This window comes from Nanorana parkeri, unplaced genomic scaffold (genome assembly GCF_000935625.1).
Source record: "Nanorana parkeri isolate BGI_ZX_2015 unplaced genomic scaffold, ASM93562v1 scaffold599, whole genome shotgun sequence".
NCBI lineage: Eukaryota > Metazoa > Chordata > Amphibia > Anura > Dicroglossidae > Nanorana > Nanorana parkeri.
In genome coordinates, this window is record NW_017306867.1 from 714786 (window position 1) to 740653 (window position 25868).

Here is a 25868-nt window from a genome sequence, read left to right on the forward strand (position 1 = left end):
ACAATGGGGTCTTCTCAATTTGTACTGCAAAAGTGGAAATACACTTTAAGTTGTTAAATTTAGAGCTCTAAATGGCTCTGCTATTAGAAATGAGAGTTTCATGTTTAGACCAGAGATCTTCTTAGAAAAAAGGTCTTTGTGAGACCATGAATTCAAAAGAGCATTTGGCCCCGATGCCCTTTAACATGCTGCAGTCCAAAAGCTTACTGCAAACATTGTAAAGTGCTGTTTCGAGGTGGGTTTGTTTTATTACATTGCATCGGTGTAACATTATTTCATGTAAAATCCAGTAAATTCCGGGACTTCTTTAACACTAAGTAATTGAAGCACTTAGCAAATAAGAGTGATTGAAAGTATTGATCGGTGAGTGAATATGCTGGCTTATTAAACTGACGGGTTTTCCAAATGTCAGCGCTGTTTTAGACATACGCGATCGGTCTGCAGTGTTCCTGGAAGCCAGACCTACATGCTGCAAGCCAAATGAAATGGCTGGACAATGTCTGTGGCTGCTGGAAAGCCCAGAAAAGCTCCCGACCATTCATCACAGTGACGGCTCACTAATAAAATATATCCCAGATAATTATTTCTTGGATGAAGACATGAATTAAGCAATGTTTTCAGGCATAGGATTGTCCATAAAATTGTCTGTTCTACATATTCCATTTTATTAATTTTAGCGCATATTCTTTCTGCATTCGTAAAAACGTGAACTATAGAGATATACCGAAACTGAAATGAATCACGTCTTTATTCAGCTCATGTAATATAATAATTCTGCCATTGGGTTCTTATTAATATTAAAAGAGAACTATGCCCCAACCTTTTTTTTTGCCATAGTTCTCTTTAGGGTGACATATACTAATGTCCTCCTGTGACCCAAAACTCAGCATATAGTGGGCTATTGCCTGCTATATGCTGACATTGCAGAGCCGTGCTGCAGCTAGGACGGATCCCGAAAATATTGTCGGGATCCACCCCGCTGCCTGAGTAACAACTGGCTCTGCCTCTCTAGAGCCAGAGCCAGCTGTGCTCGCCTCCTCCCTGTCTTTCCCTCCAGTTAGCACTGGAGAAACAGAAATGGAGGGGGGATTCCTGCAGGGAGCAGTAACTGCCAGTCACCGCTCTCTGCAGGGAGAGGATCAGGAACTGAGCGATTGACGGTATGTTATCGGCCAGTTCCCGATCTATAGAGATGACGTGTGACAGCTTTAGTGTCACACGTCGGCTCTAATTATGGGGATGAGTGTATTTCACTCTCCCCATAATTCTCCTTTGAGGCTGGAGTCACACCTATGCATTTTTCACCCTGATGCGTTTGATGGAAGCGCATCAAAATGCATGTCAACCTGTGTTAAAAAAGTAAAGTTTGAGGTGTTGCAACAAAGCACCACACCTCCCTCTACACAATGCACCCCACGCACATGCGTTATACAGGGCTGGTGTGAACAGGCCCATAAGGGTCTGTAAAATGTGTTCTACAACTTACAATATACACGGGGAAGGGAGAAAAGCATGCACAGCTGATGGGGTTGGCATTTAGGCCCAACTAAATTTTCGATTTAGCTACATACTGTACATAGCCTGAGTAGAAAAGCATTCTATAAAGAAGGAACTTTTGCTTCCTGTGAAGAAGCAGTGGTCCATCAGCAGAGGTCCAACAAGCCCCCTTTGCTGGGTCAGAGATCCAGATCAGCAGGAAAGAATGAACCTAGACCAACAAATAAAAGTACTGTAATTTCCTCCAAGTGTACAAGTACATTTGATTATGACTGTTCATTGAGAATAGGCCTACCAATGGATAGAGAATTTACTGCATTTTATGGTACACATTTACAATACCTCCAAACTCCAGTTCTCTGACATCAAGGTTTTCTGATTCCACGATCACACCAAACGACCGCTGACCTATAAATATATGAAGAGTCATTACTTGGCCAGTAAATTGATAGATTCTCTAGAGTGATACTGCAGGAGCTGATTAGGGTGTATGTATATCTAATCAGGAAAATCTCATACAAACTTTAACATGTAAATGCAGCTTCGAAAATCATCTTTAGCATTTTATGTTGGCGGCTCAAGGAGCGATTACATGTGAACAGCCACGGACAGTGTCAGCCTGTCACTGATTTGTACAGGCTTCTTGTTTGCAGTTGATCATAAACACTTGTCCATACCCGACGCAGTAATACGCTGATCTGGGCACTGTGTGTGATGTGAATGAGGCCTAGGGTGAAAAATTGACTTGGTCTATCTATCCCACCCTCATGATCTGGAAAGGTATTAAGCAACGCTAAACATTCCAAAAGCTGACCCAATCACATACCCATATCTGAGTCACCTCTGTGGCCAGCAGCTAGGCTTAAAGGATGGCCTGTACGAGGTGCTTTATTAATGGGGGTTAATCAGGAGGCAATGAATCACACAGAGTCATGAACCATGAGTCAGAAGTATTTCAATCAAACAACTCACACTTTATGAAATGTACATGGGAAAGATAATTTAGAGTGCCCATCAATTTATCTGCCAAACTGACCTCCTAAACCTAAGTGTGGGGCAGTCAGATTGTCAATAGTCTGCTTGAGGAAGCCATAGACATTAAAGCTGAACTTCGGGGGAAAAACAAAGGTTTACCCTTGCAGTGGGCCTCCTCTGCACTGCAAGGATAAACTGCTCATGTTGCATAGGGGGTGATAAACTAGGTGATACACTTGCCTTATTCCTCACTCCCTTGGATCTCCTCCACTGTCTGATATTCCCCGGCCTTTGGCATCCTCCCATACAATGCATGACTGCCAGTCCTGCATTGTTTAGGATGGTGTCAGAGAGCGGTGACCAGAGGCTTTCATGGAGTGAGGGGGTATTTTCAGGGGGTATAACCATATAACCTTATTTATCATCCCCTTAGCAAAATAAGCAGTTAACCGTCACAGTGGGGCTAGGGACCCACTGCAAGGATAAAGAATATTCGTCTTACAAAGGCCCATTCTCTCCCAGCATGAATATCATCAATAGGGATGAGTTCGGGTTCACACCCAACTCGTTCCAAACCTGAGCTCCTCGGAACACAGAAGGGCCATTGACCACCCGCCTAATCATCTGCAGGATGAGGTATTCCCTACCCCACAGCTGCACATAAACTGAGGGACATGATGCTTATGCCAACAGCTCAAAGCTGCACATAACCAAAGGGTAGGGATGCAGTGACATCGCTGGCCCTATATGGCCAAATTAGGTCAATGTTATTGGCCAAATATAGCCATGTTGCCATATAAGGTCAATTACATCACTGCATCTTTCCCTTTGCTTATGTGCAGCTGTGGGCGGGGAATTCCCCAGGCCACAGCTGATTGGGTGGTAGCAGAATGAGCTGACTTCCATGTTCCGAGGAGCTTAAGTTCGCCTTGGTTCAAGCTCATCCCTAATCAGCAAATATCTCAAATCAGACAGAAAAGTCTTACAACCCCATCATATGAACCCCAATGAGATAGAACTCACCAAATATAGATGACCAGTTAAATCAGTAAGCTGATAATAATGGTGGGCGAGAAAAGTACTTTGGAAATTGCATTGCACTTTTTTGCACACTTATTGCACTATGAAATTGATGTTCTAGCATATATACAGTATATACAGTATACACAGATTTTTGTATGATTTCACAATTTTGCTATTCTGTGCACGGAGTTATATAACATTTGCACATATGGGATTGGTTTTAACCAGGATCGATTTAGTTTATGTTTTATAACATATAGTTTTGTATAATTTTGTGATATTAATACAACTGCTAGTGATTTAGGTACCGTATTTGATTTCAGCACAGACTTTTATATATATACATCTTTCATCTGGATTTTGCTGAATAACATAATTTTTCTTTCCCAGTCTGATACGTGAAGCCCTCTGTCTGCTGTCCATGCTCTGATAGAGCAATTTGTGTTAGTTCAGTAGTCAGATACATAGCCCCAGGCCTGTTTTTCCACTGTAAGTGTCTTATTCAATGACCCCAAATAAGACTCTTCTGGGGAACATTGCCATAGCTAACCTCACCGCCATCACGACCCGTACAGTCAATGTGATGTGCCAAGCCTCTAATTAGAACTTTTATGCAATTACTGTCCAGGGACTGGAGCAGGACACAGGAGGGTGTAAGGGCTCTGTACTTTGGCTTTGCTCAGTGCTTAAAAATGTGGAGATGCAGATAATTGATTCAAGAGGGACACCAAATAAAAAAGTTCATGCTTCAAGAGCTGCCAAGCAAGCATGTGATCAAATTAAATAGACCCTTCTTTCACGAATTCTGCTGTGAAAACTAAGCAAACACAATCACTTTCAAAATGAGCGTGCTCACTTTTAACAATAAAGTTTGAGGCATAAAGTGTACCTGTCACCTTTGCATGGCAGTAGAGGCCATTTAGTGGCTTGAGCCAGCATTCCGCCTATGGGTTGGTGGTATATGAGATTAAACCATCGGGCAAAACACAAGATTGAGTTATAAGCAATGCAATAGTGACTTAGCCAGTGTGATTTTGCTTTTTCATCTGTCTGCTCCTCAAAACTAGAGCTCTATAGGAGGAAACAGAGCTAGTATTCAACAAAGTTCCTTCGCTTCTCTGTGTTTGTGAGCAGGGCACTGGGCATTACATATTAAGCACTTCAAGCCAATAGCACTTCAGCCCCATCCAGCCACTGACAAACTGTAAAGAGCCAGGCTTAACCAGTTCATGACCAAAGACCACAGATATCATTTGCAGTGTATTTCCAGAATGCACCAGTGTAAATATCTGCGTTCTGAATGTGTGCACATGTTTCTGCTTGTGCCATTATGGGAATGTCCTAAGACAAAGACCACATAAGTGTGAATGGCCATGCAGTTTGTGTACTTGCTGTGATCGTGGGAACGGTCACAGCTAAGATGTTTGGAGTCAACTTGGATCTGGTAGTGTCATCTGACAAGCCAAACCATGAAAATCTACCTTCTTCTGTTCCTAAGACTGCGTTCACACATAGTGTTTGCGTTTCCCACACGGTTCTCCGCGCAGAAGACCGTGCGTGACGAAAACGCTAACGTTTTTGATCCGTGCAGATGCCGCTTGTTTGCGGCTATTAAATAGCAGCGAACGTGCGGAGTCCGCCGGATTTTCGCGCTTGCACTATTTTGGGGGCAGCGCGGTTCCCGCAATGGTGTGAACGATGCACATTGAAGTGCATTGTTTTTTGAGTTTGGAGCGGCTCGGCGCGTATCCATACAGCTGAATACGCGTGGTGAGCCGCTGAGGTGTGAATGGAGCCTGAAGGTGCCCATACACCTGCCGATTATCGTACGATAATCGAGGGTGATCCCGCGATTGTACGATAATCGGGAGCTGTATGGAAGGCGCGCGACCGTTTCTACTGTACGGTCGCACGTCTTTTGTCTTCCGAGCACGCTTGAAAACCTGCCGAAAATCGTACGATTTTCAGCGGGTTAGTGGCGTGCTCGGAAGACCAATGCCAAACAGGCCAGGCTAGCGCACACTGCCCGCTCAGCATAGGAATAATTGGAAGCCCTCCCCTCAGCAGGGAGGGCTTGCGATGATCGCAAGCACTATACTCTGTGGAATGGAAGTGACAAGCTGTAAATACCTGTACATAGAATAAATAAAAGAGTCATATATCTGAGCTAAATACATTTATACATGTAAATACATGACAGCAAAAACCCAAGTAGGTAAGGTAAGACATATTACAAAGAACAAAGCTATGCTTCTATCTACTCTTTAGTTTCTGTAGATAACAATGGCCGACCGAACATTTTTTTAAGTTGATCTAAGCTAAGTACAGTAAGTATTACTAACGTCTAGCTATCTGCATTACACTGCAATATCTTCTAAAAGTCTTTCAACACTTGGCATCCGAAAAATCTTAATTTAACTCCTCAAACTGTATCATCTTTCGAACACATCTCTCTACATGCAGTAGGCACTTAGTCTTCATGGGTCATCATTGTTCTCAGATAGTTGTTTGTCAGTGCCAATTTGCTGAATGATCTCTCCAATGAACAACGAGTGACCATCATGCCCAAATATATTCTAAGAGCTACATTAACACTGGGAAAGGTATCAGTGAATACTGTATTATGGAGAAAAACCACCGCCTGTTGAGATGGAATGAGACATGACCTGAGGTTGGCATAGGCTGCAAACTGAAATTCATGGGGTGGGGGCAGTGATAACGTTTATCAGCTTCTGTTCTTATCTGTGCATCAAGTAGACATCATATGTTTACTATGACTCTGAATGTGTCATACAATGATTGTTATGCTACACTGAATTCTTGTAAGGAGACAGCCAACTAATCTAAGATTACATTGCAAATAGTTTTTGCCATATTTTTGTATTGGGGAGGGGGAGGGATGCAAGGGGTAAATTGCCCCTTTAGCTCCCTTATAGTTTCCACTTACACAGTTTCCACTTATTTTACGTGCCGTGTGGATTTTTGTACTCAGGCTGCATTTAACCCGCCTTGCTCTTCTTTGGAGGTAGCAGGTCCTACTGAGATCTGTTCACATTGCGGGGAACGCAGGTCCACACAGCCTTTGCTGCCTTCATCAACTAAGCCTGTCTAAAGGAACACAATTGGGAGACATAAACAAAAGTGTCATTGTCCCATAATGAGATGTTCCTGAACAGTGACCTTTATGGAAGTATTATTTTATGAAACTGCGGGATTCAAATAACAGAAAAATCACTTTTGAAGTTTGACATGTTGGGGCTTATGTGAGATTTTAGAGATTGGGTTTACATCTACTGAACTGTAACCAGGGGCGTCCCGAGGCTGGGTGACACCCGGAGCGGTAACCGAGTGTCACCCCCCCGAGACGTCACTGTCAACACGCGCTTGCGGATGACGTCATCGCGCACGTGCAGCAGTATTCTGATACCTACCGGCGGCCATCTTGGTGATGGACGCCGGCAGAGAGAGGAGGGGACAGTCACCCGGCGGGATAAGGTATGCCGCCGGGTCCCCTCCTCTCTCCTGATACTGTCGGCGTTCGGTCCATGACCGAGCGCCCGACTTTTCAGAGGGGGGTGACACCAAAATGACTGTGAGTCATTTTGGTGTCACTCCTCCAATGGTGTCACCCGGGTGCGGGCCGCACCCCTCGCACCCCCCTTGTGACGCCACTGAGTCTAACATATAAGGTCTTTTTGAAGCAAGGGCTGATAAATAGTATATACCTTTAAATATACTGTAAATATTCAACTTAGAAAATTAAGGGAGATCTTCACAGTGTAGGCCAAGTCTTACTTTATGGAAAGAAATGCACTAAAATCGACATTTTAATTTAGTTATTTAAAATACTGGCCCAATCAACAAGACAGCAACAGTGTCTATACCAGCCATTCTCAACCGGCGGTCTGTGAAACTCCAGGGTTGCTCCAGAGGTTGCTAGGGGTTCCTTGAGCTGTGGCTAATTGACCTCCCGTTTGATGGTGCCTGCATATTTTCAGGCCCAATGCCACTTGGCAGAGTCAGTGGCATGAGTGTAGAAGTAGCACCATTGTAAGGCGGGCATTCTTCTCACATACCACTAATGTAAGGGGCATTTTCCAAATGACCCACTGATGGTCCAATCTTAGCAGGGGTTCCTGAACATTATTTTAAGGGTCCCTCTGGGGTTAAAAGTTTGAGAAAGGCTGTTCTAATAGAATATTTATTTAATTAATTATAGGTATTTATATAGCGCCATCAATTTACGCAGCACTTTTACATAGTTGCACATTCACATCGGTCCCTGCCCTCAAGGAGCTTACAATCTAAGGTCCCTATCTCACATGCATACATACAGGGCCAATTTAGACAGATATACAGTAGACATTCCTATTCCTGACAGGTACAATAGCTGTAGGATCTGTCTGACCCAACAGATGACCACTCAGAGCAAAGTGTGACAGATGCTAATCAAGAGCCAGGTGGCATCTCTAACCACGCTGGTCTGAGATATATTCTTGGACTTTGTGGAATGCGTTAAGATGCTGCCACCAGCCATCACAGCAATGTGGTATGCGGAGAAGCCAAAGAATTTTGGCCACAGCAGGCATGGCAGCGTTTCGGTCACCTGTGATAGGATTTTACACTAAACTCAAGGCTAAACAGAATTTTTCCAGCCAGGGAAACCAGTCAGATTCAGGTTCTCGCCTTTAGTCCTTCGATCCTACAGTTTCAGATTTGCACATTCCACATTTTCCTCCCCCTCCGCTTCCCAGACCCTGGAATGTAACAGCTGGTCACTTTTCTTTGTTTTGTGTTTAAAATTAGGAGCCGGGTGTCATCACTGGTGTGTAGTAACCAGCAGGTCAGATCCAAATAGCTCCTATGGTATGATAACAACCTGCCTTTTTAAAGAGAAAGTATCCACAGAATTTTCAGCAGAAAGCACACTGCTGAGAATTCCTGTTATGTCATTACAACATTCTTTGTCACCAAAATTCCAAATCTAACATATGTCTCTATCAGGAGTAACACCCACCCATTATGCCTGACTATGGTCATAGTGTACTGGTTTTTGTAGCTGAGCTATGCAAACTTATATATTTTGCCGATATACAAAAAACAATTGATAAATATATCATCTCCATTTAAAAACCACAGCACCCACAAACTTATCCACTCACCACCACAGCACCCACGCGCTTCTCCACTGGCCACCACAGCACCCAAGCACTTCTCCACTCCCAGCCACTGCACCTACGCACTTCTGAGACTGTCACAGGTCGGCTCAGTAGATCGGCAGGTGAGAGAACACATACCAGGTTCCCTCACCTCTCGATCCTGTCACGGCTCTCTGCCGTGACAGGGGGAGGGGCTGGATTCCCCTCTCTCCGCTCCGATCTGCCAGCGCTGACTGGCGGAACGGACGGGGGAGGGGGAGGGTACAGCTGGCTCTGCCTCTAGATAGGCAGAGCCAGCTGTCACTCACGCAGCTGGGCGGATCCCGTCATCTAAGGCTTCTCAGTATACCGCAAGCTGTAGCTCGCGGTATACTGAGCTTAGGGTAACGGGAGGACGCTTGTTTGTCTCCTCCCGTTACCCCAAGGAGAACTATGGGGAAAAACACTGACCCCATAGTTCTCCTTTAAGTGAAAATGTGTTTGCCTGATAGAACCAAGTATTTTATTTCAACAGTAATAAGAGTTTCTTAGTGCGTTCTGATCCTATGAGGCGATAAAGTTAAAATAGTTAAAAAATCTGAAGTTTACATCTGCTGCATAGCAATTTTCTTAAATAACTTTCTTACATCACTATTTCAACATTTGATGTTTTAATGTGACACTAAACTCAGACGTTAAATCTTAAAAATGCATTCAAGTACCTTTTAACAAAAATGCAGAATCAAATCATCTCTGAATTGGTGCTGACACTGTCCTTTCTTCTGGAGGGTGACTACTTTTGTTCCTCATGGTCCCTGTGTGTGTTGTAAAGTAGTCACCGCTCCAAGCTCACTCCCATGATGGACTACAATCTCAATACAAATTAGTAAACTAAACATGAGATTGCAGTCCATCAAGGGAGCGAGCTTGGAGAAATCTTGGGAGAAAGTTCTCTCTCAGGTCCCCTCCTCTGCTCAGTGGGCGGGTGCAATAGCCATCCTGCTATCGGCTATTGCAATTTGAAATAGCCAATAGCAGGCTGGCTATTGCTCCTTGCTTTACCACATTATATATGTAGGCTTGCAGATTGAGGGCCCAACTTGTAGGTGGCGTGCTCTGATAATTAAAGCTGACGTTTCATCTGCCTTATTTTGCCTTCCCTGGTAACTCCTTTCCCCAATCATCAACATAATAATGACATTATTTAATCAAACCTTTTTATTTCATTACGAGGTGTCTCTACTTCTCTAGGCAGTAGAGGAAGATCATGATGGTTGGTGAAACAAATCATAGAACCCTGCCTCAGTACTCTTCTCTTGAGCCTTCAATACTGATGCAAGCCGTTGGCTAGCTCTTGGGAGGAGTTATGGAAATATCAAAATGCCTTGATGGGTGGATGTCAATCTGGAGGAGTGGGCTTTCTTAGGCAGACTAGGTAAAGGCCACATATGATGCTGAACCTCCATGATGGAAAGAACTGAAATCCAATGAATGAAAGGTTGGGTCAGGGACAGTAAGGCTTGGGAGGAAAGAGCTAGATAATGCTGGACATCCTGAAGCCAGGAAAGCTTCTAATGCACTCTATAAGCATGCAATTAAATCAGAGGAAGCAATTTCAGTCCAGGAGAAGAGCCGGTACCACTGTGCAAGACTGATGGTAAGGCCGGAGTTCAGCTTTAAGCCCTGATTTTGTAAATCTCCCTAAAAGGCCATGATGCAAAACATGATATACAATAAAAAAAGAAATGTGCGTTTATCATCTGATCTCCAAATACGTCTTGTACAGATTTATATCGCTGTTGATAAAACACAGCGGATGATGACAGGGCCTGGATCCACACACATGAGATCATAACTGCAAACAGCCATTACGATGATAAAAAACACAAATGTCTGATATGTATTATTTTCAAGTCCATCTGCCGGCAGCCATATCATATGGAATAGAAGTGTGCTAAAAGGTACAGCTTGAACCCAACTAGTTCTACTTGTAATACAAACGTCTATGTTTACACAGGCGGCCATAAGTTTACATATAATGTATTGGCAGAATTCGATCGTATCGCATGCACAGTCCACAATATATTCATATCCATATACACTGAGTGGCCAGATTATTATGACCACCTGACGTTTGTAGGCAAATTAGCTATAATTTTGCGCTGAAGTTGCTAGAGGGCCAGACCATTATAAATAGGGAAGCAGGTTGTTTACCACGACAGTGTGTGAACAAGGGCCATTGAAAATCATGGGATTTCTTGTGTTGGGCATTTAAAAGCGCTTTTCCAACTGCAAAAAAAACTCCTAGGTGTGAACCAGGCCTAATACATTCCTGAAAAGAGTCCGCTGGAGAGCAGATGATACAGTATGTCTTAATCCGGCATCTTCTAACAGATTCTCTACAGACATACAGTATATGGAGAACTCGGCTAAAGTCAACAGCAGCTTAGCTGAAAAGGCCATGCTTGGCCGATCATAGCTGAGCCAAGGTCGGGAAGGAATCACCCTGATGGTGGTCTTAAAGGTCAAATTATCTTTCAGACCATGTTTCATGTTACACCTATATTCAGGGTGTAAAAAAACATGGTTGGATCAACCCCTCAACCCCCTATGCTGCCACCCTACTTACCTGAATCGTGGGGTTCCTTTCCCCACAGGTTTCTCCTCTCTTTTGAAAATTGCACGGGTGTGCGCGGGAGCAAGATTCTGCAGGAGCCAGAGCATTGCATTCAAGATCCACTAATCGCGCTTACCCTCCTTTACTGACTCCAATGCAAAAAAATATGCAAATATGAATTATTTTATTATTATTTTTTTTTTCTTTAAAGGTGGACTTTACCCTTAAAGTGACATTAAAGGATATTTCCCCCAATGCTAGTGTAAGGACTTACCTAAATTGATACCTTTTGATCCGATCATCTTCTTCTTTCCAGTAGTTTTCAGAAGTCCCTCCAGCGCTGGTGCCGGTCTCTGATGCAGCGAGGACTGCTGTGTCTTCTGTGTCCCATGTAGTCTGTGCGGGTGCACGCTGCTGGGCTCCGTGCATTGACTTACCCTGTGCCTCGCCTCTCCTCCCAGGCAAAGATCTGTACTGTGCATGCACCTATCCCATGATCCTTTGCGGCCGCCCAAGATTTTTCAGATCTTCAGACGGGAGCATGTGGCGGAGACAGAGGTAAGTTTAAACCTTTTCCCTAACTTTTTAAAAAATGTTTTTGCATATATCTACTGCTTTCAAGCAGTGGATATATGCAGAAACCCCTGAGGGTTTAATGATACTTTAAAGTAGATCAAAACCGTAACTTGAAAAAAAAATCTAGTTTGTCAGAGCCCTGAGTATCATATAACAAATGCAACTGATTTATTTTTTATTATACAAAACTGTTTTCACCTTATTTTTATCCATTTTTTTTTTATTTCAGTGCTGCCGACTTCCTACTGACTCTTTCAGCCACTTAATGTCTTCATGCACTTGACCAGCATCAGTTGGACATTATTGCTTCCTGATAATGGTGGCCCTTGCCTGCCAATGTGCCTCACTACAGCTGCCAATAGTCTTTATCAGTACTCACTACAGCTGCCAATAGTCTTTACCAATAGTCTTTAAGGGTGACAACGAAAAGAGCAGTTGGCAGGCAGTAGTCACCCCATGACAGCAAGTGTCTGAACAAGCACAGTCACCATGTATTATTGTAATGAAAGCTGCTGATTTGAGATTAAAAACAACTTTTGGAATTATTTTAGCATGGCAAAACTAGGAATGGATTTGAGTTATTAAGTTTCGATCTGCTTAAAACAGCAGGAACGACCAACCAAAGATCCAAACCTTGAGGCGAGCATGCCATTTACCTTGCCATCATCCACACAGGACATATACTGTATATCACTTTCTGAAATATATGCTATAACGATTCCTTTAATTCAGCCATAGATGTGCTATATCCAGCAGCTGAGGGGTTAAACATAAGGGGGAGCTTCCAGTAACATATTCATTAATCAAGTGGTGGGATCTGTGCCACGTGCTTGGGACAGACCGTGAATTTACTCCTACATGTCAAACATCTCTAAGTTTGTTATGACAAGGGAACATAAGTGTTTACCTTCGGACAGGCTCTATGCATTGCGACTATACATTCTACAGCCAGTCATGTGAACAGGTAATAACCATTATGAACGTACAGGCAGCGGAGGGTGACTCCATGCCAGCGGAGTCCTTTTTATTGGCCTAGCTTATACTGGTGAGTGTATATGCTTTTTAATGAGCATTGATAAAGATCACATATTATGGAGAAGAAAATATGAGATCTGTCTACAAAGGGGAGAGAAATGAACACGCATAAGCCTTAAAGAGGAACGTAAGGCAATATGTAAAATCTTTTAACTGCTGCTATTCAGGACACATGTAACTATGCTAAAGTTATAAAAAGTCTGGTCAGCTTGGCTGTTCATCCTGGAGGTTGTTAGTTACATACCCCATATGGTACTTCCAGATCAGGACAATGAAATTCAAGGAGCTGGAAACTTTACGGTAAATGATGGTACTTCCAGATCAGGACAATTAAGGAGATGGGAAATGTTACTGTTAAATTAAGATGGACACACACCTTGCAATCTAAATGTGCAATCTCTTTTTAATCTCCTTTGTCCCTAGCAAAACTATGCATCAGGAGCCCCAACTAAGCAATCAATAATATAGTAAGGTAGATTCTTGTGCTACAAAATTGTTGGAAGATCTGCAGAAGATACAGTAGCTCAGTCAGACTGCAGTGTGTATGGCCAGCTTTATGGATGAGTTTTCATTTCCCAAAAAATTTCAGCAAAAAATCGGGCGAGCCTCAGAGAAATGTTACCGTTTTGGCATTACACTGAAGTCAATGGGGAAGGTGAAATTAATTTTTTTTTAAAAATAGGTTATAGGGCTTTAAATGAGGGCAACAGACGCTCCTTTTGACTATCCTTAACCTCGTCTCATTAGCCTTATTATTATATGTTTTTTTTTCACAGAAAGAAAAAATTAATTAGACAGTGGAAAAAACTAATGATGAATAAAAAATTATCAGGGAAAGTACACATAAAAAGAAACTCTAATAACAGAACAATACATTAAATAAACCAAACTAAAAAAAGCCAATAAATAATTTTTTTTAAAAAGAGTGTCTTTTTCAAGCATATTTTGTCTGAGCATCCTGGTGAGCGACATTGACACCTTCTGCTTTGACAAAATGTTTCCAATTATGAAGTCGTTTTCCTGTGAAATCAGATTCAACAAAATAATTGCCTTCATCACTACTTTGCAATCCTTGGCATCCCATTACTCAGTAAAAGAGGCATTCCCACTGGATTCCACTAACTTGCTGAACCCGGATGGAAAGGATATTGTACTCTGAATTAAAGTATGGGCAATATACTGTATGATATTGTTCACCACTCCTCAATTCAAATGAGTGACATGGCCATACCCCAACATTTAATTTAAAAAACCACAGTGTTATGCTGGGGTATGTTAATAACACTCATTAGAAGCAGCCACTTAGGTGAGTGGTGAATGTCTTCAACACTGCAGCACAAGTCCAGTTGACTGTAACTACTACTACTACTACTACTACTACTACTAGTTGAAAATATAACTTTATAGCCCTTACCTTGCATGAGTAAAGTGCATCTAACTTAAAGTACTTTGTCCAAGAGCATCAAAGGATTTACATATTCTTAAAAGAGTAGTAATGACTCACTTGGTGAGCCAGATGTCCTTTGACATTCCTCATACCCACCAATACCGCTGAGATAAGTCTAATCCCCCCCCGCTTCTCACATCCAACGACTCCTCTCATTTATATATTCAATTCAATAATTACTTGGTTATTAACAGTATCAAATCTCATTTCTGTTAGACAGTTGTGTTTTACCTGTACTTTATTGATTATTATGTTCTTCCTCGAGGTTACTTCTGCTTATTACTAGGTGTCCACTTTTTGATACTCTAATATTTTGGTATGTTAAAAAAGAAATATTGTAACTCATTGTCAATAATTCATTGTTATGTGCCTTCTTCACAATAAAAAATTATATGATGCCGACAAAAAAGTAGTAAAAAGATCTTTAATGTGACATTAAAGTATAATTTGTTCCCCCTCCCCACAATGTTAGTGTAAGCACTTACCTTAAATGATATCTCTTAATCCGATCTTCTTCTTTCCTGATGTTTTCAGCCTTCTCTCCAGTGCTGCTGCGGGTCTCCGATCCAGCGCAGACTCCTCTGTGCTTGCTGGCACTTCCTGTCCCACGGTGTCTGCATGCGGGTGCACGCTGTCCATAGACTTACCTTGTGCCTCTCCTCGTCTTCCGGCCGGAAATCTGAACTGCGCATGTGCCCGCCCCAAGATCCTTTGCGGCTGCCCGAGATTTTTCAGATTTTCAGGACGGGAGCGCGTGGCGAAGACACAGGTAAGTTTAAACCTCTTTTAAAGCGTTTTTTTTTTTTTTTAGTTTGTGCATATATTTACTGCTTGCTAGCAGTAGATATATGCAAAACAACCGGAGGGTTTAATAACGTATTCATCATCAAAGATCACAGCAGAGACTCTAAAGTTAGGTTGCCGTCAGCACCTGCAGTTTGTTTACATTGAAAGGCTGGCAGGGTGCCAGGTTTCTTCTGCCAGAGAAAATAAGTGGAGAGGGTCTGTGATTTCAGTGCCTCTATTGTGAAGTCTGAAGATAAATTTCTCTACAATGCTCACAGCTAGAGGTCAATGAGGGCTGATTTTGCTGTTTATTTCCATAAATAAATGAATTTGCATAGTCTGGGTGCAGGTGCAGTTTATATCCATTTTGAATACTTATTTTTGTAATAACTCTGTCTTGGGAATTTCAACTACCCAGAGGGGTGGTGAGAGAAAACAACAAGATATATACCAGCCAAAGCAGATACTAGGCCAGTGACTGTGTAATGCTCCCTTGGATGGAGATAGGTTGAGGTGGATTTCAGTTGCGGAACTAGGCAGGAATTGTTGTAGAGTATGGCAATCAGGTTATGACCCCAGGCGTCTCTCTCAAACTTAACAGAGAGTGAGGGGTTTAACGCATCATCTGCCACGAAGAATAGGTTTAAGGTTGTGACCCTGTCCCTGTTATTGCAGTCATAACAGGAAGGGATACATATGCATCAACCTATAGAGGGATAAATGTATGAATATAGCAATCCCAGGAGTGAGGGACCTAGAGGGGTCCAGGAGGTACTAAGGTACAGGCAACGTTACATGCAGGCAACAGCAGTCACTTTAGTATATAGCCCGGATAACAACAAAGTCTTATGGCGGAATGCCTTTCCCCCACAGGGGTGAGTACTTGCGGTTTAAGTGTTGTCGCTTGGAGGTCCTAGGAGCTGGAATGGTGGTGACGGCTGTTGAGTGGCCAGAGATCCTGTCTGCTGCTGCTGCTGTGTAGGGAGGCTCCTGGGGTAGGGGCATCTGACCCAATAGTGGAACGCTCGTACAGCGTTCATCTTTTACTTTTATCGCCGCGAACGCGGAAGTGGAGTCGCGGAGCTTGACGTCACTTCCGCGAACCACGGTGGAGAGCAAGGAAACTCCCCTTCTAGGAAGGAGACGCCCTACGTGACGCGGCCGATGCGTTCCACACTGGGACGCAGACGGCTTGCGAACGGTAAGAACGTTACAGACTGTCAAACTTTTTTGACAGATACTGACCTATGGTACCCACACCCAGGGGCGTCCCGAGGCACGCGTGTGACGTCACCACGAGCCTGAGCGATGACGGCATTGCGCATGTGCGGCCATCTAATTGGCGCCTGCCGGCGGCCATCTTGGTGATGGATGCCGACAGAGAGAGGAGGGGACGTTCAACCGGTAGGATAAGATATGCCCCGTGTCAGGAGAGAGGGTCCCCTCCTCTCTCCTGTCACTGTCAGGGCTCTCGGTCCATGACCGAGTGCCAGACTTTTTAGGGGGGGTGACATCAAAATGACTGTCAGTCATTTTGTTGTCACCTCTCCAATGGTGTCACCCGGGTGTGGGACTCACCCCCCTTGTGACGCCACTGCCCACACCTCCATGTTTCCATAAAGCATCTTTGTCCTTGTCATTCTCCAGCCATCCCTGTCGTGCATTTGGGAATCTCACTATTCCTACCCCATGTTAACCTGCTGTGGTAGAGAGGATTACGGGCACCACACCCCAAACTTACATTTGAAATATAATAGAATATATACACTGTGTATATCTATATACTTATTGAATGAATCTTCAATTTTAGTTGCATCCATATAAGGCCTTCTACAGTAGAATAACTAAAAGGAGTTTTATATGTGTGAAAGAGATCCTCTGACAATATGCCAGCAAGTGACTCATAGATTTTAGTGTTACAAGTGTATTTCACGGTACAACAACTGCAGTGGTCAGAAGAATCCACATCATTCTCTGCTTCATAGGTCCATACAATTCCAGGTTGTAAAGGCTGTGCACTTTACTTGGAGGGCAGTCATTGTTCCAGTACAATGAGAATTTGTGTTATGTTTTGTTATGTCTCAATAGACAAGGCAGGGCTTGTAAAGCCAATAGAAACAGCCATCTCTAAGTGTTACATTTTACTCCAGACAAAATTCCACGAGAGTCAGCTTAAATCATGCTAGTGTGTTTTTTTCCTCTTAGCTTATGAGGTCTCAGAAGAGGGAAAAGAAGCGAGTTTCCAGGGGCAGAAGTTGTGCTGGCCTTAACGGAAAATAAATGAACATCTACATGCTAATAATACTTTTCATCATGGTTGCCCAGTGTGGGCATCTTTAGGTACATTAAGATAATGCTGGACCATCACTAAATTTCAATACTTTCCAACCGACTGAAATGGAAAAGAGGGGCACCATTTATCAACAATTTTTTTAGGAAGGGTCCAACCTTGCCATACAATGTCATTTATATTCATCACAGGCATTTCGGAACTATTTTTTACAGCTAGCAAATGAGATGTTTATTATATACCGTATTACATCACAGGTCTTGTTTAGGGGGAAAAAAATCATCTTTTTAAAGCTCAACTTCAGCTTGGATAGAAAACACAATGTAGTCCCCCAGAGTTAAAAATTAAAAATAAACTCCAACTGCATTGCTCACCCTATCTCTGATACTGCCTCAGACTCACATGGTCACAATCCAACACAGCTCCTCTTTCAGGTAAAAGGAGCCCAGCATCATCAACCCACTTCTCGTGAGTCTGGGGCGTATCGGTGGAGCCTTGAAAGAGGATGATTAGACTAGATCAGTGACGAAGTGAATGCTACATTCTGCAGAGAATGGTGCCACATCATCAAGTGGCCAATCTCTGCATCATATAGTCAGGACACTATCTGCAAGGAGTTTGTATGTTCTCCCTGCTCTAGTGTGGGCTTCCTCACACACTCCAAAGACATGCTGGAAGGTGGCTCCTGTCTAAATTGGCCCTGTATGTGTGCGCAATATGGACCTTAGATATAAGTTCCTTGAGGGCAGGGACTGATGTGAATGCGCAGTATGTAATGCTCTGCATAAAATTGGAACTATATAAATAATAAATAAATAAAGTATATTCATTTTATTAAAGGTTGTAGAAATTCTCCATTGGGAGGACTGAGTTGAGCTTTAAAGGTAATAGCAGGGTTAAAATGATGGATATTGTATGGATATGCTTTGGAATCACGGATTAATGTGTTATGTGAATAAATTGTCATTTGAAGTGTTAGTTCTTAAGGTCATTCTGGGTTAAGTTCAGGTCTCAGATTAAGCACTTTTTTATGAGAATTTTTATCACATATGGAAATATTTACTTTAGACTTGCTACACTGTTCTCTTTTTAAAGTTGATTGAATCCTTATTACATTTATTTAAAGTGACATTAAAGTCACGTTTTCCCCCCAATTGTAATTCTGCTTTTAATGCTTACCTTATGTGATACCTCTTGCTGCGATCATCTTCTTCCTTCCACCCATTTCCAACAGTCCCTCCAGCGCAGGTGCCAGTCTCTGATCCAGTGCAGATCTGTGTCCCACGGAGTCTGTCCGGCGTGCACGCTCCCAGCTGCGTGCATTCACTGACACAGTCTCTCTTTCTCTCCCCACCGGTGACATGGACTGCGCATGCGCGACCCCACATCATCCTCCTGCATGGTCGTTGGGATATGTGTATTGCAGCCGAGAGCGCAGGTAAGTATTTCATTTGGGCACTTTTTTTTATGTTGTGGCATATATCTACTGCTTACTACTTTAATCTTTAGGTCTACTGTACATGCCAACCCGGCTTCAACTCCATCCATTTCTCACAAGTTAGAAAATGAAACACTGTCTTGGAGAAGGGAGAAGGGGGATTAGGGAGCAGGGGAGTGGTTTACCTTGCTGTGCCTGTATGTTTGTGGAGATAAGCACAGCTTACTAGCATACACAAAGGTGGCTCCATAGGACCCTGCAAGGGAAAGGAGCCACTCTGAGACAGTATATCAGGGCCAGTGCTCAGCTGATTCCACAGGAAACTAAAACTTTGAAACATCAAGAAGCAGCATCCATTGTAACTGATTTAATCAGCCTAAAAGTTCAAAAGCCTTTTGACTTTAAAATCAATTTAAAGTATAATTAAACCTTATTTTATTTGCATATATCTACTGTTGGCAAGCAGTAGATTTATGCAAAAACATAAAAAAAAAAAAAAAAGTTACCAAACAGGTTATCACTTACCTGTGTCTCCGCCGCTCTCTCCCGTCCGAAGATCTGAAGATTCTCGAGCAGCTGTGAAGGATCATGGGGCGGGCGCATGAGCAGCAGAGATCTTCGGCCGGGAGAACAGGAGAGACACAGTGTAAGTCAATGCATCCAGCTTGGCAGCGTGCATGCAGACAGACACCGTGGGACACAGAAGACAGCGCTGGATGAGAGACCGACACCAGCGCTGGAGAGACTCCTGAAAACTACTGGAAAGAAGAAGATGATCGGATCAAGAGGAATCAGTTAAAGTAAAGGTGCCCATACACCTTACGACCATCGCAAGACGTTTGTCTTGCGATGGTCGTATGCTTCTTGAAAGCCCGTACGATCTGCCCACCTTGGACGGGCAGATCGTACTAGCGATCATCGAAAGCCCGCCCCGCTGAGGGGCGGGCTTCTGATGACGGCAATGCAGAACGGGCAGTGCGCACACCGGCCCGTTCCGCAGCCATCGGGCGAGCAGGCTAGAAACCCGCCGAGAATCATACGATTCTCGGCGGGTTTTCGAACATGTTGGCTCGACAAAAGAGTCTTAGTTCACACTGCTCGATTCTGGTACGATCGCGGGATTTCGCCCAATTCTCGCACGAGAATCGAGCAGTGTATGGGCTCCTTAAGTCCTTACACCAGCACAGGGAGGATGTGACTTTAATGATGTGTTAATGAACATAGTTATAGAGTTCAACTTTAAACCCTCAGCTTTCATTGAAATAATACCCGATGATTCTGTTTTAAAGGTCCTTCCTGGTATTGAGTGTTGGCTCTGTGCCAACTGTGTTTCTTCAATGTCCCACTGGCTTCTAATGGAGATTACAAGTGGCTGTTTTAACACATATTATGCAGACATGGTCCACTGTTGTAAACATCAGTAAACTAGCCCTGAGAAATGCCATGCAGTCAACCCAACAGCCAGGCGACATGTATTTTCGAAAGGAGATCTCAAAGGACAGATCACTATCTTTCTGGTGTTTTTATTATATCATATCCTCCCATTAAAACTTTGCAAACCCCTATGTATGATATTCAATAAACAATATAAAAGGGCAACAAGAGCCAACAAAAACTTTTAATATCATCTAACTGTTAGAATATTGTCTTGTTATCCTAAACAGTGCAACTGGAAATATTTTGGCTGTATTGGTGGTAGATTGGTTGCTCCACTCTTTCTAATGAGTTGCAATTTATTTTTTATTAGGTTTTAGCTGTACTATAATATAGAGATTCTTATAAAATCCTTCCAGTCAGCCTCCTCATGTCTTTGCATCAGCTGGTGCTCATCTATTAATTATAACGCTGGCACATTCCTACTATGTGTATAATCCTGTTTTCCACACTGCAATGGAAAGAAGGTTCGTGGCTTTAATGCTGAACAATCAGCTCAAGTCTGAACGAAGGAAACAACAACCAATGGTGCATATGGTCAACAAAGGGCCCCTGTGCAAAAACAATTTTTGGACCCCCATTCAGCTACTACCTACACATATTTACCTGGATACATAGACATACAAAAAAAATATAGACAAAAGAAATTGAGACAAAGAGTAGACTTTTCAATATGCCCAATGAAGACGGCCTCCTCTCCAATGATTGTTTTTTTTTCTAGAGGATTGAAACAGAAACATCTAGAAGATGTTTCTGTTACAGCCACTGGCATAGTCTAGCTGTAGGAACGCAAAAGCCAACTGTTTACATGACCTTGGTCTAATGCAGTCCAGGTGTCTCTAATATTACCGGCCTTCCTGATGTTATACCATCTAACAGACTGATATCTGTGCACACTGCACTACCAGTCTCATTATATGAGTACTGTCATTTATTTTCAGTGCTAGTGATAAAACATAGTATGGGGATTACTTAATGGCATTGCAGCAGGTCAATGTTATTTTGTTACTTGTTGGTAGCGATGGGAGAATCTGCCCATTTGTGATCAGCCAGACATACTGTGAAGTTGGGCGAACCCGAAAAAATCCTATTATTATTATACAGGATTTATATAGCACCATTGGTTTACGCAGCGCTTTACAATATAAGGAAGACATTACAATCACAATATAAAAATCAGGGAAAGGGTCCTTTTAAATGTAACTTCTACAGTGAGATGGAAAAATTCCAATCCTTTAAATTACATGCTTGGAAGATGTATGTGGTGTTATGGAACAGTATGATTTTAAGAGTCAGCAATACTGTATTTTGGCATAGCATATTCTGGATGCGTAATTTTTTTTGAACTATTACATTTAGCTTGGCTTAAACACAGCAGCATCACCCCAATCTGATTTAACATAGAAAAAAAATTTCATTAGTATAGTTTGTGAGCTTCTTTTTTTCCTAGTACTACACTGCATTGTCTTAAAAGTTGTATATAAAGTCAAAACAGAGTGCACAAAAACACTTTAAAACCACAACCCCACCCGTCACTGTATCCCTAATTACTCTTAAAATATTCAGGTAAGTGTTTGGTAGAAATTGGCTAGCATCAGGACAGTATGCGAGCACTTGAATAGGCAGCACGACTTTTATCTTACGAACATGTTCGAAAACCCGCCGAGAATCGTACGATTTTCGGCGGGTGTGTAGCATGTTCGTAAGATAAAAGCCAGACGCAAAATAAAAGCCAGACGCAAGCGCACACTGCCCGTTCGGCATTGCGGTCATCGGAAGCCCACCCCTCAGCGGGGCGGGCTTGTGATCATCGCAAGTAAGATCTGCCTGTCCAAGATAGGCAGATCGTACGTTTTTTAAATGACCTTACAACCATTGCAAGACAAAAGTCTTGCAATGGTTGTAAGGTGTGTGCCCAGCCTAAGAAGTGATGTCGAGGCAGCCACCACCTCTACTCTTTTCAGGGCTTAGAGGATTGGAAGCATGTTGGTTATCAGATGGGATCCTGCCACCAACACAAAATTGTTCTGTGGTTGTATGCAGCCACCTGAGAGCCTCTGTTATTTCAGATTGGCTAGGACCAGTGCTAAGATTTTCTGTAATAAAATACACCATCCTTATTGGTTCCCTTCAAGAATTTCCCCATTTAGCTCTCAAAAGAGAAAAAAAAAAACAGTAAATAAATGGTAAGGAAAATTCTGGGTGAAAATAACTTCACTGTGAAACCTTTCACTAAACTTCAAGTACAGTATATCCTTCAGCCTGTGCGGCTCCTTCGCACGAGGATAGGAGTCATATTAGCATACATTAGGGAAATTTCAATGCAAACAAACTAAAAATACATACCACTTCTCTCAATGTCATTGTAATCAACGTGTTTTGCTGCATTAGGATCAAACAGATTTTGCCAATAGGTAACAAAATACATTTTCTTAAAGGAAACATTTCCTGAGAAAGACATGGAGACTACCATTGGTGACTTTTCTACAAATGCTGGTTGACTGGCTGTCGTGCTGACCATTTTAATTCAATACTTGCAGGGTTATTAACAAGTGGGTGAAGAGTTTGGAGAAGGCAGGAGAAGTGAACAATCTAGGCCAAAATAGCTGATTTGGAAAAATTCTCCCATTCATTTCACTTTCCAGTTCAGCTATGTTGTCCTAGATTGATCACTTCTCAGGCCTTCGCCAAACTTTTCACCCTTTTGTGACTAACCCTGTTGGAGTCAATGCCCTAGAACACGTATGCAGTTGCCAACTTGTTCTACTCTATATAACATCCAAGCTTTTTCAGAAGGAGGTAAGTAACAGTGTAAGTTTAATTAAAGTGTAAGTCAACAGGTAGATGTGTTGCTTGTCAGTGGTCATAAAGGAGGGGATTAGAGCCCATTAAGGGTAAATCCATAAAAATTGGACATATAATTTAACAAATATATGGGACCACAAGAGAAAGGATAATTGATTCAATTGGTTGAACCCCAAGCTCATATAATTTTTGGGTAGAATTTAAAGAAAGTTCTTCCATTCCACTGAAGCTCCTTCTGCTGCTGATCAGTTAAGGGTGTTACTGTAAGAACTCCCAAAGATCACCAGTTTGATTGTAACACCTTCCACTTTTTCAGGTGACACATTTGGGAAGACATTGGTTTTCAGTGTGAGTTGTGTTGTGCAAACACAATCCAGTCCCAGCAAGCTACTGAAAAACAATGATTTGAGGGTAGCCACTGAAAGTGGTGCAGCTCTAAGCTTGATAGCCTTGGATCTACTTGGAAGCTTTGTTCTTCCTTCTAGGTAGTTCTGCTGTGAGGGGGTTTACTCTATTTTACTGTGGAAAAACTCTTATAGATATATTATGAATAATGTTGCAAGAATTACTCCTTCACAGGTTGAATTGGATGGACTCACAGGCTGAACTGGATGGACCTGAGCCTTTATTCAACCTTAACAACTACTTAACAATTTAATGTCAGATAATGATTTTAGTAGACACTGTCTGACTATTAAACCTGTGCTCACAGGTGCCTAAATGGCAATGCTGTCCAAAACTGTTTTACAGGTTTGGTCAGACAATGATTCAATTAAATTCAATTATTTCTTATTTCCCTGATTCTAAACCATCAGACCTCCCCAGTTTGCATTTTAATGCTTTTGCTGGCAAATAGCCAAGCAAAAAAAGTCCAAAAATTCTTACTACATTTTCAGTCATTTTAAAACAGGATCGGCCAGGAGCAGGGAAACTCTTTTGTACCCACCTTGCCAAAAGGAGGAACCAGGAATGTAGGTGCAGAGATCTAGCCTCTAGACCCCCTGTAGGTGGGCTGACCCATTAAGCAGTAAATCAGCGGCAACAGTTACTCCATCACCTCTGTAGAGGCATCACATGGCTTAAAGCATGCATCAATGATCTGGCCTTGATCCCTCTTGGCTGTCAGATGGGCATTGCATAGTAAACCGTTTAAGATCTCAGTTTCCTCAAGATTATTTTTGAATATAATTTCCAAGTTGGCAGAAATTCACAAGACCGCCCTCAAAGTGACCTGGGCGCATTTAGCACTATGCCGTCTTTTTCCACCCCCTTTGAAGTTCAAGAGGAGCCGGAGAGACTTATTTTAATTCATGACCGCAACCCTTATATATGTGAAATACATTCAACAGAAGGTCGTGCAGCAGATCCAGAGTTAATCAGCTGTTGTACCACTTTACTACACATGAGTGTGACCTTACATGGAGGCAAAACGGAGTCAAGAGTCCAAAAGAAGGGCCAGCAAATATAGTACAGCTGTCTTATTGGGAGTGGACCTAATGTTTCCAGGAGAAGGATACCTCAATATTGACCATACTATTAGTAAATGAGGAAAGTAGAATTGACCAGCAGAACCACACGTGATTGTTGAATTGCACTGAAGAATAATAATGTTCTACACCCTACTGTATAAACAATGGAGTTCAGTCCCTCCACAATCATACCATGTCAAAGAGAAGGCTAATCTGATCGTCACACAGATTTTCACTGACTGATGTGTGAGTCAGCACAACATTTCCTGACTCTTCCTTAAAGTATTTTTCCACTTTTGCTGCCAAATTTCAGAAACACCCTTTATATTTTTGTTACGTGATGCCAATTACACAGCATACCTAAAAATAAAAAAACTTTTTTTTTTAACCTTTTTAGCTGTTTCTTTGGAGCAGACTATACATAGCACTCTACAGGCAGCTTCTAGTGGTTAGAATAATTGGGAGCAAAGGAGGGAAAACCCAGATAGCCAGCAATACCTTTGGGGAAGGGGGGAAACACCACTGACCACAAAGGACTTTGGGGGAGGGGGGGGGACTACCAGTGATGGCCAATGATTTTGGGGGGCAGGGGTGATAAATCCACTGACCAGCAATGCTTTTAATGGGGGTTGAGATATCCACTGACCACCAATGACTAGGAATGGGTGTCTGGCTAGATCACTAACAACCAATAATTGTGAAGAATAATGGGGACCTTTAGGACCCATTCACATCAGGACTGCTGAAGTCCATTTAATGCATGTTAACATGCTCTGCGTTATGGCTGCCAATGCACCACAATGGACACAAATCAGGCATCAACCAATCTGGTGAGTGCCAGGCACCACAATGCACGATAGTGCATTACTGTGTGTTTTGGTGTGCTGCAACGCAGTTGCATTGGGAAGGTACGCTGGGGTACCATTCGCAATAATTGGCACTGCAGTGCACCCACGTTCATACTATGCATAACGTTATTTCTTTAGCGTGGATGGGCCATCACTGACTGCCATTGTCGGGGAAGGGGGCAGGTGGGGTTAATCCACTGACCATGAGTATCTTGGAAGGGGATTCCTGCTCCCACTGATACAGTTGCTCAGAGGGGGAATTTTTGCTGAAGTTGACAATGGGAATTCTATTACGCAATGACCACAGTAATTTTCTCCTTCCACTGCCCGCCAAGACTTTTGTGTTTATTTCTCCCAATGATTACCAACGCATGACACTTTTGCCTTACACTGACCAGCTGTCAGGAATACTGTATGTTACATACTCCGGACCTTTGCACTCTGTATCTTGTGCTGTGTGTTCCACTTCTGATCTCTGCATTCTATAAGC

General features: G+C 42.7%; 1 protein-coding gene across 1 annotated transcript in view; it reads right to left on the bottom strand.

The window, feature by feature from the left end:
- JAM2 (junctional adhesion molecule 2) overlaps nt 1-25868 on the bottom strand; it is an 82777-nt gene that overhangs the window by 34245 nt on the left and 22664 nt on the right. The window contains exon 2 of the mRNA XM_018562778.1: nt 1840-1905. Coding sequence (XP_018418280.1) covers nt 1840-1905 — 66 coding nt within the window. The remainder of the gene's footprint in view (nt 1-1839; nt 1906-25868) is intronic.